At 31.0% G+C, this 19940-nt stretch overlaps 1 protein-coding gene across 1 annotated transcript; it reads right to left on the reverse strand.

The window, feature by feature from the left end:
- Positions 1 to 14176: 14176 nt before the first annotated feature.
- On the reverse strand, positions 14177 to 19016 carry LOC143917639 (uncharacterized). Its single transcript, XM_077439221.1, has 2 exons — positions 17726 to 19016; positions 14177 to 14687 (listed from the first exon to the last, which is right to left on the reverse strand). The coding sequence occupies exon 1, from the start codon at positions 18844 to 18846 to the stop codon at positions 17824 to 17826; it is 1023 nt and encodes a 340-aa protein (XP_077295347.1). The 5' UTR covers positions 18847 to 19016; the 3' UTR covers positions 14177 to 14687; positions 17726 to 17823.
- Positions 19017 to 19940: the final 924 nt, after the last annotated feature.

Raw genomic sequence — 19940 nt, forward strand, 5'->3', positions numbered from 1 at the left:
GAAAAGATAGAACGTATCAATACATAAAATTCTTACATTTGTACGTATTTATATAATAAAATAGAGAGTCTTTAATTAATATTATGTATTAGGTGTATTATGAGCATTTATAAGAATTGTAAATAGGGTTTTGAGAACTTTTTCCTATTATGCTGTACATTAATATTAGAATAATATAATACTATGATTACTAACAAAATTAAATTAAAATTGTAAAATAGAAAATGATCATTAGATTAGTAGCTATTAAAATATATATAAGATGTATTTTGAAAATAATTTAATAATAATAAAAAACATTTAAAAATTAAAAAAAAATTTCATACCAGTAATTTATGTACTGATTGATGCAAGTATTTTTGTCTGCACATTAAATTGAGTCTTTGTCAAAATTGTAATTGACGTCAAATAAGAAATCGCAGGTATTTGCTTTCCTATATTTATATTATATTTGGTGACAATTGTAGAAAGGCTTGTTCAAACATAGCCTGTCGAAGCTGGAATTATTGGAATCGTAACCGGATTCGAAATTTCCACATCACTAGTACATTCATTAACACGCTTGTACATCAAATGTAGAAATGTTGAAAATCAACGAATCACATTCTGAGAATTTCATATTCAAAAATATGTCAAGTTGGAATTGGGATTCGGAGTGTATACCTATGTTTGCTACAAAGTGCGTTCATCAAGTAGCAAAAGTTCGAGTGGAAGTCAGAGTCGGAGTCAAGGTCGGAGTGACTCCGCAACCCTAAAGATACGAGTCGTAGATGGGGGGGGGGAGTGGTAAAAGAGAAAATAGGGGGGGAGGGGCAAGAGCGCAATATACGACCGCGTATAAAAGTAATGAATGCGAACAAGTAAACAAATTTAGGGTGAAAGTTTGCGCCGAATGTGTCCCCGCTTTTCCGAGACCGGGTGAAAAAGGGATGGGGACTATGGAAAAGCTCCTCACCTTCACCCCCCCTCATCTTTATTTTTATCGCACAATTCTTCCTTATTTTCCGGGTACTTTAATTGTGTGTATTTTTTTCCTGCTCGTCTTTAGTATTTTATTCTTTATTCGTTGGAGACGTTAGAAGAATGATACTGAGGGAGTTTAAAATGGGGTGCAAAAAATGTTGGGGAAGGGATGTGAGAATGGATGTTGTCGCTCTTCAAGAAAAATCACTCTTAAGTAGCCGTTGACTATTGTTTCGTAACGAAGGGGGCCTTTCATGATGAATGTTGTCTGAAAAAAGGTTAATTAAAAATGACTTTCGAATGTTTTTAATTTTAAGCTGAAGCAGATGCTGAAATTCCTTACTATATTTACAATGTATAATAGATGAGGATACAGTTTTCAAATTTGATGTACTATCTTGTAATACTCTTGTAACAGCCTCTTGTTATACCGTAAATTTACTAAAAAAAATCCCCTTTTACTTTAATACTCAATTTTTACTAGCCAAGGTAGCCCTAAACATTTATGCTTTCTACTTTTATGTATATGAATATAAATTTGTGTTTAACATAAGAGTCTAACTTAGACCATAGGCTGGTTTTGAAAGTATTTTTCATACATATTATTGATTTTATTTATATCCAATTTGATTATAACATGTGCACATTTGGTAGTACGCAAAATTTAATACCTTGTTTTTGTGTAATGTGATACAACAGAAGTACGTGCAAATTCAAAGAATCATCTATATTGATATTATTATATTATATGATAATAAAACAATACCCTGAAAACCTTATAAAAATGATAACGAAAGCAATGCTCAAGTTACTGTCAATAATTGAATCGATATGAAAAAATAAAATTGTACCTTTTGATGACTACAAACATACATACATAGATACATACATATGTGACTTTCTCATTATACGAAGGTCCTTTCATAGAGAAATAAATCAAAATATAATCACTTTCTGTACCGTATTCTTATTAATGAAAACGAATTACATTTTCTGAAACGAATTATATTATATTAACATTAATGAAAACGAATTATATTTATATTAGAATTACATATGTATGTGCTTGGTATTCAACACAAATTCAACGAATCTCTAATTAATTATGTCATTTTCTAAAACACACATTCGTATAATTCATTCGGATTAAGAATACACATTCTTGGCAATATTTCAGCGGTCTATATATGTAATTTTGGTAGCAGTTGGTGTCGAAACATTGCGAAAATCTATCTCAATTGTACGTTAAAAGCATATTGTGTGTGCATACACATGTATGTACATATATACGGATAAAAAAGAAAATGAAATGAATTAAAAGCACATAGTCTGTGCTATAAATCGGCAGAAACTATTCAGTCGGTTCTCTTTAGACACAATAAATGTTGAACAACACTGGAATGAATTGCATTGAAATAAAAATCGCAAAACCTAACAGAACATATAAAAGGCACTGACTTCATTTAAAATTTAAATTAAATTGAACCTAATGTAAATTTTACAAAATTTAGTTTAATACAGGGCGGGGTATACCTGACACTTCTATACAGACCGTTTTAAATCTAATATATAATTTCGAAATAGACTTAGTATACATTAGTATTCAAATAAATTTATATAAAATAAAACTATTCAAATAAATTTAATAAAATGTCTATTATTAGATTAGTCATGTTTAAGCGGGTTATATTACAAATACCGAGCGAAGCCGGGTAAAACCACTAGTAAAAAATAAATAAAAAAAGCAAATACAACTTGTGTGTAGTAGAATTTTGGTCGACAGTGTGCGTACACCCATCCAATACATTATACAAAAAATGCAAAAACAATATAAATTTCGACCCTCACGGATACAAATCAAAATTCCGCAGAACTAGTCCACTGTTCCATATCTGTTTATTACACATAAAATTTTCCATTAGTATATGTTTATGACAAGCGACCACAATCCCGAAAGCCGCTATGATATATGTCGCACCCCCCCCCCCCGCCACCCACCCAGCCCTCCTCACCGCTCTCCTTTGACACTGCAATTTTCCCCGATTTTATTTGTTCCGGGAAAACCTCGGGAAATACGAACGGGAGGGGGTTGAGATTGTCCGCATTAAATGGAATCAATTTATAGAGGAAGATGGGCACACTTCACCGGTCCGGTGTCCTGCGGCGCCAATAGCTAATGGCTACCCTAAATCTGTTCTGCGGACTTCTAAATCTGACCCACCTGGTGTAAAATATTTGCACGACACCCGATGATAAGTCGGGGATTCAATCGCGTGGTCACCCTACGCCGCAAACGACTTGTCATTTTGCGGCCAAATGATTCGGTTAAGCGATGTCCGTAAACCGGGCATATTGTCGGATTGGTTTGGTGCGATGAAAAACGTATTGGGGTAATAATCGATACGATTTATATACGAAGCAAGACAAATTGTCTTATGTAGGGTGTCTCATCGCCTTGTGGTTATGGTCTTCAAATTTCCCAAAAGAAATTAGCGTTTCATATTCACATTGTGCAAATCTTTCCTACAAAATAAACAACAATTTCATCAATTGCTTCCAACATCAATTAGACCTAGGTATCATTGCCAATTGCGACCTAAAATGGTCCTCTCATATTAACCATATTGTGAACAAATGATGCTCATATTTGTATGTAATAAAACATGTATTCAATTTTCTGAAATTAACACTATATTATCAAAAATATAAACAAAACTTTTATCAGACCTAAACTAGAATACGCTTAAAGCGTATGGAATCCTCATTTAAAAAAATATGTTATATGTATACAAAGGAGAATTACAAAGCTTCCTTCTGAACTTAATTCACTTTCTTATAACGAAAGATTGAAAAGAATGAATCTCACTACATTGGAGACGAGAAGGATAAGAGGCGACTTAATCGAAGTCTTTAAAATACTAAATGATCATTATAAATGTCATATGTCCAATCTTATTATGTACATTCAACGAAAACACTCACCTCAGAGGTCATTCACTAAGACTCCAAAAAGAAAAATCCAATAAATTGATCAGATATTCCTTCTTTTCAAACAGAGTGGTTTCAGTTTGGAAAACTCTTCCCAATGATATTGTAACCTCTGATAACCTTAATATTTTTAAGAATAAGCTTGACGTATTTCTTAAACTTAAAGAATATCTGTAATTTTTATTTTCCAATTACTTTTTTTCTCTCTTATTTTTATTTTTATTTTAATATTGTCATTTTGAATGTTTTTCTCATTTGATTTACAAATATGTATAAATCAAACCCCTTGGGTCTATCGGCTTCGCCGCCTCCCCCAAGTATGTTAAATAAATAAGGTAGTCGTGTGACAGGTTGTTGGTAATTCATTGAACTGAAATTTTTGAAGTTGGTTTTAATAACCGACGAGTTGTAGATTTTTAAGCAAGTTGCCCAAAATGCAAGTAAAATCTTCGCAATACATATAAAGTAAAATTTATATTCTGGCAAATCTATTTTTAATGTATTTTCTTCACCCTATTAAAATGCCTTTTTATGCAAATGTAGCGGGGATCGCAGGTTACTCGGCTTTTATAAAAAGGGATCGTGACTTGTAAAAGGTTGAGAGGCTGCTGTTTAAAGATTCACAAATCAATTAATTTATTAAACAAAATGTAAGGATCTTTACAACTTTTTTAACGGAAATGTTTTATACAAAATATTTTGGTCAAACGGTTTCTCTCATTTTAAATATTAACATTAACATACGTATATAATAGAAGAAAATATATAAATAATTTATTAACAATTGTAATTATAATATTTCGTTCATATTATTATTTTTAAAGCCTCTTTTTATGTTTTATACATATAATATACCAGAAAGATAGAGTCGTCTTATTATAATCACACAGACTTTTTACTAATTAATTAGTCTGCTTATTGATAGTTCTGTCGTAGAAAATCCTAGTTTATATACAACTGACAGTATGTTTGTCATTTTTATAATTATTATATATTTATAATATACTTGCGAAAAAATGATTACAATATTAAATATTCGATTTATTGAAGATATGATTTGGATTGAGCTGTCTCTAATTTGTTAAAAATAGGAAAAATAAAAACATTTTAAAAATTGCCTTCAACACGATATATCGAAGACTTGGTGCACATATATTGTATGTCTATTTTTGAATTTGTATCGAATTTTAAATTTGTAGATGATGGAATAATTCAGGTTTTTTTTCTTCCGAGGTAATTTATATGGTATACATAAATTACATTGAAAGGAAAAAAACTGAATTATTCCAGCATCTACAAACTTAAAATTCGATACAAATTCAAAATGGGACATACAATATCTGTGCACGAAGCCATCGATATGATAGATCAAATTCATCTTACACAAATAGTTTAATAGTTTGAAAAATATTTAATAATTTAATAATATATGTATATACAAACGGACGCGATGTATGTGTGTGGGTATGTGGCGGAACCGTGGATAAGTTTGGAGATTTCAAAAAAACAAATTTTATAATACAAGGAGTTATGCATAGGGATGAGGAATGTAGTGCATAAAACTATACATGAGTTATGCATAGAATACATACGTTATGCATAGGGATGAGGCGTGACGACCAATCGTGTTGAGGAGACGTTGGGAAGCGGGGATGTGGAGACTTGAGAGTCTGACGTGCTCTTGATATTGAGCACCTGACTTGGAACGGGTCACGTCAGCGTCAGATGTCCCTAAGCACGCGCGGAAGCGTACACACATACACACATTCACGAAGACACACACACACACGGCGCATTAATACGTGCGCGCGCCTTTAAATTACCTTACATTATATTTTTATAAAACATATAACTTTATTTCAATTCGTGTATCAATTCCTTTCCAAGGCCACCATTTAAAATCAACGGGCGCAACACTGTTTATAAATAATAGGAATATAAAATGTTAAAGTCTATAGCATTTATAGTCGTTATTTAAATTGCATGGAAAAAATTCTGGGAATTTCATTAAAACATAGTATAAAAAACAAACATGAGAATTTTTGTTTTTTGCAGAACAACGTCCGTGTATATTTGATTAAATAACTAGAATATTTTTGTCATTTAAAGTGGTGCTTTACCTTTGTCTTCCGTAGAGAAAGCCGGGACTAATTGCTGCACGGGTTAGTTTTCACATTGTTAATTACTTAATTGCTATATAAAATTAAAAAAAATTCTAGAAATGTGAAAATGTCAACAAGTGTAATAATAAGCAAGGCATAATTTGGGTTTCATCTCAGCGCTTTGAATCCCATAGTACTGTTGCCTTGCTTTTCAATTCAATTAATTTGTAAGAGATCAATTGGAATTTGCTAGTGCTGTTTGAAATCTTTTCTATTGCGTATATGTTAATAATTAAGAACGCATAATTAAAAAATTCCATTCCTAATGCAATTCCAGATTTCTTCAAATATATTTGTTTTGCTTCCTACATTATTTGTAAAAGTTTTTGAATTATATAATTGATACTCCGTATTCATTTAGTAAGATTTTATTCTAATGCCCAATCAGAAACCTCCGTAATTCTTCGTTGTTTCATATTTATCCCTGTTCGAACAACTAATACTAACTAATAATTATTTTTACAGGATTAGTTGCCCCCCCCCTCAAATTGTTCCTTTTCTTGCTTTACATTTCTGTTATTTGATTATCTTTCTTAGTAATATAGATAAATACCTACATATATGACATTTAATGCTTTTCTTCTTTGTTTTTGTTTTTCATTGTTCTTCATCATTAGAAACCTTTATGTGTCAATGTTATAAATGTTTTAATGCTGTTTGTTTCTGTTTTTTTTTTTATTTTAAATAAATAAAAAAAGTTGACATTTATTGACCACATGTAAGCGCAGTGTGTTTCATACTTAAATAGTCGAAAAGTTCATTTATGTATATGTAGGTATATGTGATTTAAAATATATTATACTCAAAGTAACTTTTAACAGTTTTTATATTTGTTCTTTATATTATATCATTTCTTAAATACAATATTTTTGGTAAATTTTACATATAATAAGTAAGGCTTTAACTGAAAATGTTGATCAAATGAACAAAAAAATACAATCATACATATATGTATATATAATATTGCTATTCTGTTTGTCTGTATGTCTGTCTATCTGTCTAGGATAACGTTCGTCGTACTATAAAAGTCGTTTCTATTCGAGATGCATATGTACGTCACAGCTAAACCACTGCCAAAACGTATATACGAATATAATAACAAAAGAAAAACTTCTATATATACATATATGCTATTTGCTACCAATATTTCTTCTTGGCAGAGAATTTACCGCCATCTATTGAAAATTTAATTAATTTATCAATTAATTTTTCTATTTGTATTTTATATTTTATATTGTTTACATGCAGGTAGATAGTTAGTTTTTAACTTTTTTTTCATAATATTCAATTAAATATAAATATTAAATTAAATATATTTAAATGGTATTTGAAAAAAAAATCAACCGCGTGGGGATCGACCACATGACCGACGATACATTTTTTATATTTAATAAATAAATATGACAATACCCATGCGATGATATGTCATCGGGTACAACACTAGTGTTTATATGATTGTCATATGCATACATATGTACATATGTAGATACTCGTTTGATGCATTTCAATTTGTTATACTTATACGTAAGATATAAGATAAGGATTAACGATTTCTGAAATCCTAATCCAAGCCTTTAAAAATAAGAAAAAAAAATGGTTTCTAAAAAGTGTATCAACTAGACCCGGCCCAGAACTATGCGCTGCGTATTTTGAACCCTCGCGGTACAAGTAGTGTCGCCATATTGCGACGAAAGTTAAAATTCAACGTAGATAAAATTACAATTTCGACCGTCACTTTAAAAGCTTTCTATTTAATAAAAATAAATAACATTTATCGCGTGGAAAGTTCATCGTTATCTCGCGCGGAAATACTAGGGCGAACTACCCCTTCCACGGCACCCCGAAGGAAAACAATAACAAAGCTATCTTTTCCTTTTGAAAATGAGCGACATAATAAGTTCACATTGTCTCGAGTGTCATACATTTTTTTTGCGCACTCCGGTGACACTTTTGCCTCGCATTTGAAACGCGTCGCTTATTTTTCACTTCGTGCGGGAAATTTTTCAAGACAACGAGCGCACGCAATACGCGCTTTTCCGATACGAAAATTGTTTTTTCCGACCCTCACAAGACGGCAGCCTTCGCCTCGTAAAAGTTTACAACTCTTGATTAACATATATCGGTGTGTACTTCACAAAATACACTATACAGATATATGTATGTATGTAATTTTTAGTTAGATCCGGTGGGCTCACTAATTCCACGCCACAATACTGAAATTTTCATATACAGGCAACATGTTTTCATTTGGTGCGCACGCTCTAAGTAACGTTTAATTGAAGTTGTTTAGGATGAGCGGAGGGGGGTCGAGAGATGGGGGAGTGGTGAAGGGGTTGCTTGCCAGATTACACTTTGGGATAATATATGCTAACACCTTTTCGGTATCCTTCCATTTCTGCCAAGAACCTCAGCGTGTATTCTACGCTATTTAAATACGAAAGGTTTTTCCGGAAATCGTACGAGCTCAATCGGAAGCTTTGTTCTAACTTTTAAGCTGTGGAAAATTTAAATTAACCTTATTTAACAAATTTGAAATATAAGGGGATGATTTTTTCGGTACACCAACATATGTATTTACACGATCTCCGTCACGGGCCCGAATGTGAAACGCTCGAAAACGCAAATATCGGAAGGCAAAGATCAAAAATCGAAAGATCTTAAGTTGAAAGATCAAAAAAAGGGTGCATGGTAAACGGTGCATACTCCCTTAATTTGCGCGAGCAGGATACAACAGGAACAAGAGGAACAGGCTTTTCCTCCCGTATTAATGTGCGCGCGCAGAATATACACATATATATTTCCAATATACACATATGTATACATATATCATAAATGAGATTTATTTTTGATTTTTATATGCCTTTTATTATTACTAAATTATGTTCACAATACATCTTATATCTATGTTAATAGCTACTGATCTAATGATCATTTTCTATTTTACAATTTTAATTTAATTTTGTTAGTAATTATAGTATTATATTATTCTAATGTTAATTTACAGCAAAATAGGAAAAAGCGCTCAAAAACATATTTAAAATTCTATATGAGATTTATTAATTATTATATATTATACTCGTGTGTGTGAATATACATACATATGTACATATGAATATTTGAGTGGTTTTTATTTTGCCGAATTTTTTCAATTTATTTTACAAATTATTAGTTTTTTAATGAATTTCTGATGAATGGACGCCATTTTAAACGTTGAAAAAACTAATATAAAACGTAAAAACGCACTTTTTTAGGGTTAAAATTTATTAACATATGTACATATATTGCAACCTGCGATCTATGTATGTACATACATATACATATGTACATATGTATCATATATATGTTTGCACGTTTAAATTTCGAATACTTATTTAATATTATAATAAAAGTAAAAAATGAAATATGAGACTTTCATCAAGAAACAAGTACTCATTGAAAAAATAAAAAAACAGTCAAAATGATATGGCATTTAGAAATTTCTTTAAAAAACGTGAATAAATAACACTTTTTTAAGGGTGAGGCATAATTTATAGCTTTAAATGTTTTTTTCAATAATACCCAAAGAAGAATACTTCTATTTATTCTTCGTATATGGAGATAAAATAAGAAATAAATAATAATACTTTTTCAAAGGGATTTGAAAAATCAAAAAGATCAGAATTTTTTCACAAAGTGAGAACCACTCTATTATTTGTGAGTTTTTACTTTTTAAATATTTGATATGAAACAAAAAAATAGAGATTTGATAGAAACCAGTAATATTATAAATTACGATCATAACAAAAGAGATAACGATTTCAGTGAAAACATTCCATTGCGTCATTATCCATTGAATTGGATCGACGGAAAATTCTCCCTCTCCCTACTATATTATTATAGCCAGTGCACAACAATTTAGACAACAATGTTGGATAATTCAAACGCAATTTGTATCTAAATCGAATTAATTGTTAATTCTGGTCTACCACCCATCCGTTTAAATCAAAAGTAATTTAAATAATTATAAAGAACTTCAGTAGGGTTCTCTCTTAAAACACAAAACGGGGTAAATACAAAACAGTCGGAGAGGCAAACAAAGGATGAAGAAAAAAACACTAAAGGGGGGTGAAAAAAACCACGACTTGAATAAATCCAATTTGACTCGTTCTTCGAGGTGGAGTCAATTTTGCATGTAAAAAATTAAGTCTCCCGAGAGAGAGGAGGCCGAGAAGAAAAGCGAAAGGAGGAACAAAAAAAAGAGAGAAAGAGAAATGGGTTGAATTGTATGGAAAATCATATCTTAATGTTATGATAACTGCGGGTCGTTTAAATGTCGGGTGGTAAGGGGACGCGAGAAGTGAGCGGGGTTTCGGGGGATGGGGCTGGAAAACCGCAGGGTTAATACGCATCAATCTGCGAAGGGCGAGACAGGGTTGATCCGGACAGATAATACGTACGAGGGTCGTAAATTCGGACAAATAGGTCGTTTTCGACCGAAAGGGACCGGGACTTGTATAAAACTCCTCGGCCAATTCGACTCAAATTGAAACGCATGCCTGCAGCCGGTCATATGCAATGATAATTAAATAAAATCATCAGAAATTCAATATGCGTAAATATATACATACACAAATATACATATTCTTGCAAGATTTACGCCTCAAGTCTTACAGTGTTTTTAAGTGGATATAAATGACCTCGGTTCGGCTTATCTGATCCGACACTATTTATTCGATAACGGTCGTTTATCTTATTACTTTTTGGTTCTATTCGAAGAAGTGCTTATATTTTTGGCGATGATCTTATTTGTTATCTACAGAGTGATTAATGATATTATTTTTATAAAATTTACAGGCGAAGTTGAGTGTTATCATATTTTGTACATTTATATAATACATGAAGTGGATACTGTCATTGATAATAATCAGAATTATTTTTAATTTCGTTTAAATAACATACATACATCTTTATACTTAAATAGCTATATTATATAAATAATATATTTTGTATTAAATTTTAAATATCTTAATGAGATTCAAAACTCGTACTTCTAATTCAATTATAATTCACACAATGCTGAAAAGCTTTGTAACGATTTTCAAAAGAAATTCTTTTAATATTGTACATTTTTAAAATAAAACATCCATATTTATTGATATTGAAAATATCGAATTATATTTTTAGATTTCTAAAGGAAAAATTAACTATATTTTGAAATAAATACAGACAGGTACATTTTATATATGTATGTACATTTGAGTAATTTTTTTCTCAAAAGTCAATTATAAAGCCAAACTCTTTACGAATTAAGGCACTTACAGATCTTAATTCGTAAAGAATTCGACTTAACAATGACTTATAAAGACACTTCTAGATCTTAAATAAAGCTAAATAACTGAAATTGATTTTATTTTTGGATTGAAAAATTATGTTTTTACAAAAACTTCCTTTCAAACTAACATTTTCTATATATTATTTAACTAAAAAACGACACATCTTCATATAGATTCTAAGCTAATTACTATTTAAATCTACTAGTCCTAAATAAAAATTCAATTTCAGTTCTTTGACTTAAGGATTCTTATTATAAAAGCATTTGAGACATTATATTATACACTACAATATAAAGAAGAAAGTATAGTTTTTAATTTAAAAACATCAAATTTAATACGAAAATTGTTTTATGATACTAAAACTTAAACTATAGACGTCAAAATCTCCTAAAAAAGTACCGTCTTTTATACATTTTTTTTCAACTTTAAACCAAAACCGAGCAAATTTGCTACATATTATACACATATATTTTCAACCATTTTTACATATACACTATTTTATATAATTAAACTTTAATTTCACATTAAAATGCTAACTTTATACGAAACAAATTTGAATATTTCAAATATAAAAACACTCCTTTTAGACTGCGTCCATAAAACTAGCAACTTGGTAACGGCGAAAAATTTAACAACTCAAATTACCACCACACGTTCATTAAAAAACCGCAATATTTTTCATAATTAACTAAAACGTCAACATCATATTTAAAACCCATTTAGGAAAAACGCTTTCATGCATACATTCAAACACTCTCCGAACTCGCACCCGAGAAATTGCATAAAAAATTCAGCCGAACCACAATTTAAACCGTAAAATCCCCTCCCCCAACATACATACATACAAATCCACCGTTTACAATTCAAATAGTACTTATACACATCTGTGTTTACGTAATAATATATGTACGGGTTGAATGCTTAAGTCGTCCCCGTTGGTTTCGTGGGTCGGTTATGACGGATGATGTGGCCCGCTTGTCGCGCGGTTAATCCCGCGGTTAAGTCCCCGGTATTATATTAGAACCGGGCCAAAAGCCAAATAAATTAATAGCCGGTCGAATATTGAAAGACACCCTTTCGAACCCCCCCATCCCCTTCCCCGAGGACTCCATTCTACCCCTTAAAGTTTTCGGGCCGCATTATCTCCTATATCCATATGCATATACGTATGTATATATTAACCAAGCAGCGTGGTCTAGTGATGAGTATTGAATTCTTTCGTGCTTGATGTCACGGGATCGATTACCACTAAGAGTCTCGCTGTTGGCCAGACCATGGTTTATCGAGGTCGATCGTTTCTTATCAGAATTGGCCAATTTTTCTGATTTTCATTGAAACGGTTCCTGCAAAATTGGCTTTTCCTTCCCATTTTTCTGTTGAAAACCTTGAGTCATTGTTATATATCAGGTTTCCCACCATAGATGTCTCTGTGGTTGTTTATCGAATGTAAAAAATTGTATTGTTACATGAAAAATGTTATTGAACGTATTTATACAATGTTTGTAATTTCTGACCATAGATGTCAGGTGTTGTTTCGATTTACATGTGTATGTATGTATGTAACAATAATGTATTTAGATGTCTCGTTAATTATGAGTTTTCAATGTCTTGTAATAAAAATTAGCCATTGTGACGACCTGGAGCTTGTAAAAAATAAATAAATATAGTGATTCTGATTTCTCGAGAAATAAGAATTCTCAATTTAACTTCTTAAATTTCTCGAGAATTCTCAAGAAATTTTGATAAATGAAAATGATATCGTTTCTTCAACGTTCTTCTTCAACTTCAACGTTCAACGTTATTGGATTCAAGAATACAAATATATGTTTTAGCATTATTGGAATGTAATTTGGCTTTTGTTGATAGCACACAAACCTAATTGGGATATTCGCTTTATTTCAGGGTACGACAAAATATTATTAAATAATGAATAGGACATTATATGTACATATATATCATAAATTAATTTAACAATGAATAATCAATATATATAATGGAAAATAAAGCCGAATTTCATTTTCGCCTGACAATGGATTCTCAGATACAAATTCAAGAGGTTTATCTTTCGTAGGATCTGTCAAAGCTTTGACTGTTTGCAGGTACGTTATAGGTTTCTAAAAAAATATTAGGCTTTATTGATGATTTGTCTGCAGACGAATTTCTTCGACAACAACTTAACGACAATTTTAGTAACCAGAATCCCAACAAAGACTCTTTTTGTAAATTTCCATGTATAAAAAGCCAATTTTTTTCAAATGCAATTTTGGGATCATATTAATAAAAAGTTTATTTCAATCATTTCATAATATACCTATAACCTAGCCCATCGTAAAAAAAATATAAAAATATCCAGCAAATTATTGAATATAGTCGATCCGATGGATATAGCGTGAGACTGAGATTAAACATTGTAAAGACGTAAAATAATTTCTTTATTTTTATTAAATTATTTCTTATAACAATGTAATTCAATAAAAGGTCTTTAATAATATTACTGTAAGTTTTGCTGTCCATAACATGACGTTGAAAATTACACTTATCATCTAAAATATATAAATTTCCATTAATGTAAAATATATACGTATTCCATAAATAAATTAATAATATCAACAACTTACGTATTTTATATTAAAATTTAATTTATGTAAATATTAGAAAAAAAACGAAGCTCGAACCCAAAACTTACAAAAGTCAAATTGTCATGCTAAATCGGTTTGACAATAATATTTTATTTATTTTATTTATTTTATTAATTGAAAAATCAACAGACAGGATGTACAGAGATAGGTATAAAAAACACAAAAAGTAAATAAATAATATATGTAACACCCGAGTCCAATAATAGATTTTTACAAAAATGAAAAAGATAAATATAAGGAAAACAAATTAAAAAGTAAAGAATAAAGGCATGACAAAATATGTAGTACATTGCATAATTAAACTATAGTATTAAAATATTTGGAAAAGGTTATAAGATAGAATATAAGAAGAAATTGAAATTTACAAATATAAAAAACAAATGAAAAAGGTAAATACAAAATAAACAAATGAAATGGAAAGGAATGAAAGCTATAATATGATTAAATAGCACATTACATAACTAAACTAAAGTATAAAAATAATGGAAATATTGGAAAAATAGAATAGAAGAAAAAATGAATCAATCGGTCAAGATTCTCTTGATGTTAGACCTGAATTGATGTAGGGAAATACCAAACAGATCAACCTCATTCAGCTCTCCGTTAAACATACGATAAACGCGCTGCAGATAAAAATATTTTTGGGAATTAGTATTGAAAGGATCAAGTGAAAAGAGTGTAACGCGTCTAGGGTATCGAACTGGGATTCTGAAATTAACCTTATTCAGTAAATCAGAACAATCAAGGAAACCATTTATGAGCTTAAAGAAGAATATAGCATCAGAATGTCGTCGCCTGACAGAAAGATTGTTAAAAGAAAGGATTTTTAAAATGTCGGAAACAGTAGAATGGGTATAGGTAGGAAAAAGGTAGCGTAAGGATTTAATAAATTTAAGTTGAACTTTCTCAATACAATTAATATGGGATAAATAAAAAGGTGACCAGATAATTGAGGCAAATTCAAGGTGAGACCTTACAAAGGAAAAATAAAGTAATTTTAGTACATAAGGATCATTAAAGGGTTTTGTTGAGCGGAGTAGGAATCCAAGAGATTTAAATGCTTTGTTGGTAATAAAAGAAATATGTTCAGAGAAATCTAGTTTATTATTGAGTATTACACCAAGATCCTTAATAGAAGATGACGTGTTAAGGATTGAATGATTTAATTGATATTGATTAGTAATAATTGACTTATTTCTAGTGAAATTTAAAATAGAGCATTTTTCTAGATTAATAAAAAGATCATTATTTAAACAATATATAGAGAATCTATCTAGATCTTCTTGTATCTTATGACAATCGTCTATGGTGTATATAGGTTTGTAAATTTTTAAATCATCAGCGTAAAGAAGTATAAAGGAATGTTTGAAGATGTATGAGATATCATTAATATAGAGTAAAAAGAATAAGGGACCTAAATGCGACCCTTGTGGGACACCGGAAGGAATATGTCTAAGTGATGATCTAAAACCATTGAGAATTATGATTTGGTGACGATTTAGTATATACGAAGAGATCCAACGAAATAAATTTCCTCGGATTCCAAGGGACCAAAGTTTATTGAGTAAAAGGTTGTGATTGATTTTATCAAAAGCTTTAGAGAAATCCGTATAAACGACGTCTATTTGGATTCGTTTGTCCATATAAGATGTGAGAGTACTAGTGAAATTAAGCAGGTTAGTCTCTACCGATCTCCCCTTAAAAAAACCATGTTGTTCAGGTATAATGTAGTTTTTGAAATTGGAGAAAAGGAAATTATAGATAATTTTTTCAAAGATTTTACTAATGACAGATAGTTTAGATATAGGACGGTAATTCTCAATAAGATTCTTATCACCTTTTTTAAAAATAGGGGTGATGTAAGATAATTTCCAATAGTCAGGAAATTTACCGTTCGACATAGAAAGATTGAAAAGGATTGTTATGGGAAGAGATAATGGGACAGCACATTTAACAAGGAAAAAAGAAGGCAAACCATCACAACCCGCACCAAGATTAACATTGAGAGAGTTGATGTGACTGAGTACAGTAGATAAGTCAAAATGAAAAGTAGATAAGTTACAAGAAGAAGTATCTGTATTAGAGATAGAAAGGTTAATGGTAGAATCACTATTGAAAGTGGAGTCAAAATAGTCAGCAAAAATGGTACAGATTTCAGAACCATGTGAAGCCGACTTATTTCCATAATACATTACGGAAGGATATGAAGAGGAGGTATTTTTTTTTGAATTTATATATGACCAAAATGATTTGGGATTAGTTTTAATATTATTTTGAATAAGAGAAATATAATTTCTAAAGCAGATTAAAGAATATTTTTTAATTCGAGCTCTTAATAGTGAAAAACTTTGATAATCTAAGGGATTTGAATAAATTTTAAATTTTTTATGGAATTTGTTTTTTTCTTTTATTATTTTAATAAGAGACGATGTAAACCAAGGGGGATATTTGGTACGCTTAGATTTAAGAGTAAAAGGGACGTGGCATTCAATAATATTTTGTAAGGTATCGTAAAATTTTTTACAAGCTAAATCAATATTTAAATTGGACAAAAGTGAATTCCAATTGATATCGCTTAAAATTGGAATAATTGTAGCATAGTCAGCTTTTCTAAAGAGGAAAGTTTTATTATAATTATAATTCAAGGGTGAAGATTTGTTGTAAATTATTGAGATGCAAAAGGATAAATGATGAGAATCTTCATGGATTAGCGTAGAGTCAGCACGAGAAATATATAAGGGGAAACTACTAATAGCTAGGTCAAGAATACGATTATTAGTATTTGACAAATAATTGTATTGATAAAGTTTATTATAAGATAAGAATTGAGTAAAGGAAAGGGAAGAAAAATTAATACAATTGGAAGGAAATAGATGCAGATTTGAGTCGTATTTTGTCCAATCAATAGTGGGAAGATTGTAATCACCGAGTAAAATGAATCGATCCTCTGGATAATTGGTTATTAGATCAGATACTTTATTTAAATGGGTAACTAATAGAGTTTGGTGAGAATTACCAGGAGGAATATAGACAGTACAGATATTTAGTTTAAAAAATTTAGTGGTAATAGTAATCCAAAGGTCTTCTGTGGAAGTTAACCAATTATTTTGAATGACAGAGGGTAGATTATTTTTCACAGCTATGATTACACCACCACCAAATATTTGGTTATGAAGAGAATAATCTCTGTCACGTCGAAACACCTGATATCTGGCATCAAAAAACTCACTATTATTGAATGAGTCATTTAGCCAAGTTTCTGATAGACAGATAATATCATAATTATTAACTAATACATTTTGAAGAAAAGAGTCAGATTTAGTTCGGAGACCTCTGACATTTTGATAATAAATGACAAGACGATTAGAAGACATTGTAAAAAAGGAAGTAGATAGAGCACGTACTGATATAAATATAAATATCCATATGCATAAATGAAAATAGATATATGCATATAAACATACACATAACTGCATACACAGATAAAGATATGGAATTATTAAGCAAACCATCCTTGGTGATACCAGTTGAAATGCAAAGGTATACATGGACACAAATATAAAAACGAACTCGTACCTTTTTTAGTTTATGAGTAAAATATATGTAAATAGCATAGTTATATAGTAATAATAAAAATAATAAATTATATAGCCATACGTACATAATTGTTTGCACATACATTATAATATGTGATGCAGACCAGTAGACAATAAATGCATAGATAATTATTAGGTTATTAAAATTTAATATTGCACTTAGTCATTTGATTTTGCAAAGATCTGATTCTTTTGAGATTTGTATGATATTGGAGCTCGCACTTTTTCTAATCATGATCTTGCAATCTTTAACCCACAAGTAGGCGTAGTTATATTCAGTTTTCAATTGGCGTGCTCGCTTCAATAATAATTTATTCGTTGGTGTAAGGTGATCCGTTACGTATAGGGTGGTGGGCGGGCCTGGAATATTGATGTCGTTGGTGGTGATGCCGCGGCGGGCGCGCACGGCCGCCATCAGCAGGTCCTTACGACGGCGCTGAGTGAACCGTACGACCACTGATGACGTGCGCACACTCACATCGCTGTTGCCCTCTCGCTGTTGCTGTTGCTGTGAACCTGCAACGCCCTGGGACGGGTACGGCCGCACACGGTGTATGGTGTCAATATCTGTGTCGCACAATTTGTGACCCACGACAGCACATAAGTCATATAATATAGACACTAGATTTTCACCCTTTTTCATAGGTATGCCGGATATTTCTACATTGTTTTTTCTAGAGAATTGATCTTGCAGATTGTTTTCTTGTTTCAGTTCAACAATAGTATTTTGCGCCTCAATTAAACCTTTATTTACATCAGAAAAGCAGGAAATTTTCTTTTCAGCAGTGGTTAGTCTCCCATCAAATTCATCAGACTTAGCCTCTATTGTGAATAATTTATTGTTTATGTCTGTGATTACAGATTTTATGTTTTCAAACTCATTTTTCATGGTATTAAAGTCTGCTCGAAAGCATTTAATTTCATTAAGTATATCAAATAAAGATGGCTGAGGACTGATGACTGAATCTTGAGAACTGAGCATTAGTGATGAGGACTGAGACGGCGGAAGGGGGTTAGGATGGATACGGCAAGAAACGCATCGCCATTTTTCCTTATTCTTTGACGTCATTTTTTTGTATTTTGTTTCCGAAATCCCCACACAATCATGGTGGAAAGGTTCTTCACAAAGCTCGCACAGCACATAATTAGTCAACAACACAACACTTTTGCATTTATAGCAAATCATTGTTAAGTATTATTAGTTATTAGCGTCACAATTTATAATTTAAATAAGAGAATATTCTCAAAATTTCGCACAAAAATATGTATGAAATAAATAGTTTTTTGTTTAACAATGTTGCATTATGCTGTAATATTGTAAATATGCTCTGGGTTCGAGAGTTAATATATAATTTCAGAAATCAGTTTGATCACGTTCGTTGCCAAACGAATATTATTTGAAGAAACAAAAGAACTTTTTTTTTTTTTTTTTTTTCTTCTTCTTTTTTTTTTTTTTTTTTCAAGTGAAAATTATCTTTAAAATATAACCTTAGAAATCAGTTTAACCACTGTATTTAATCACAATTGCAAAAATTTTAATCAAAAATTAAAGCAACACCAATAACTCTACACAATATGCAAAGCACGACACCATTAACCGACAATATTTACGAAAAAAGCATCCAAATAGCGGACGAGCAAAACAACGAACCAGCTAGTTATTATGCTACCTAGCATAATATTTTAAATCCTCGAAAGAAAAGATCGAACAAAATCAGAATCACTGGATTGGTGTTGTATTTTAAATTAATCAATATATTTTAATAAACGTATTTTAATAAATTAAAAATGTACATGAGAAATTATAAAAGCTGGCTTGAGTTGATATTAAGGCTTCCAATCCCGGGATCCCGGGCACCGGGATCCCGTACCCGGGTACCGTGGTACCGTGAATACCCGGGTACCGTGGTACCGGGTATCCCGGGTACCGTGAATTCCGGTGCTGAAACTAGTCTGAATACCGGGATTACGGTGCTGGCAGAAATTTCTTTAAAATACAATTTTTACAAAAATAATATGGAAAAAGCGTGTAACAACATTATACAACGAACAATAACAGTCATAATACATTTGTTTGCACTGAAGGGTTTCACCCCAGCTCGCCGTTTCCTCGAAATATTACGCACGGCCTGAATTGTATTGCAGATTTTGTCCTCAACTGCAATGATATTCGAAGCATATTGACATTTTTTTATTTTTATGAGACCTGTATTATTTAGGATCGAATATGATTTTCTCAGTCGTACAGGGGATTTTGCAAGTGTTTAGATCTCGTTACGC

This window comes from Arctopsyche grandis, chromosome 10 (genome assembly GCF_051622035.1).
Source record: "Arctopsyche grandis isolate Sample6627 chromosome 10, ASM5162203v2, whole genome shotgun sequence".
Taxonomy (NCBI): domain Eukaryota; kingdom Metazoa; phylum Arthropoda; class Insecta; order Trichoptera; family Hydropsychidae; genus Arctopsyche; species Arctopsyche grandis.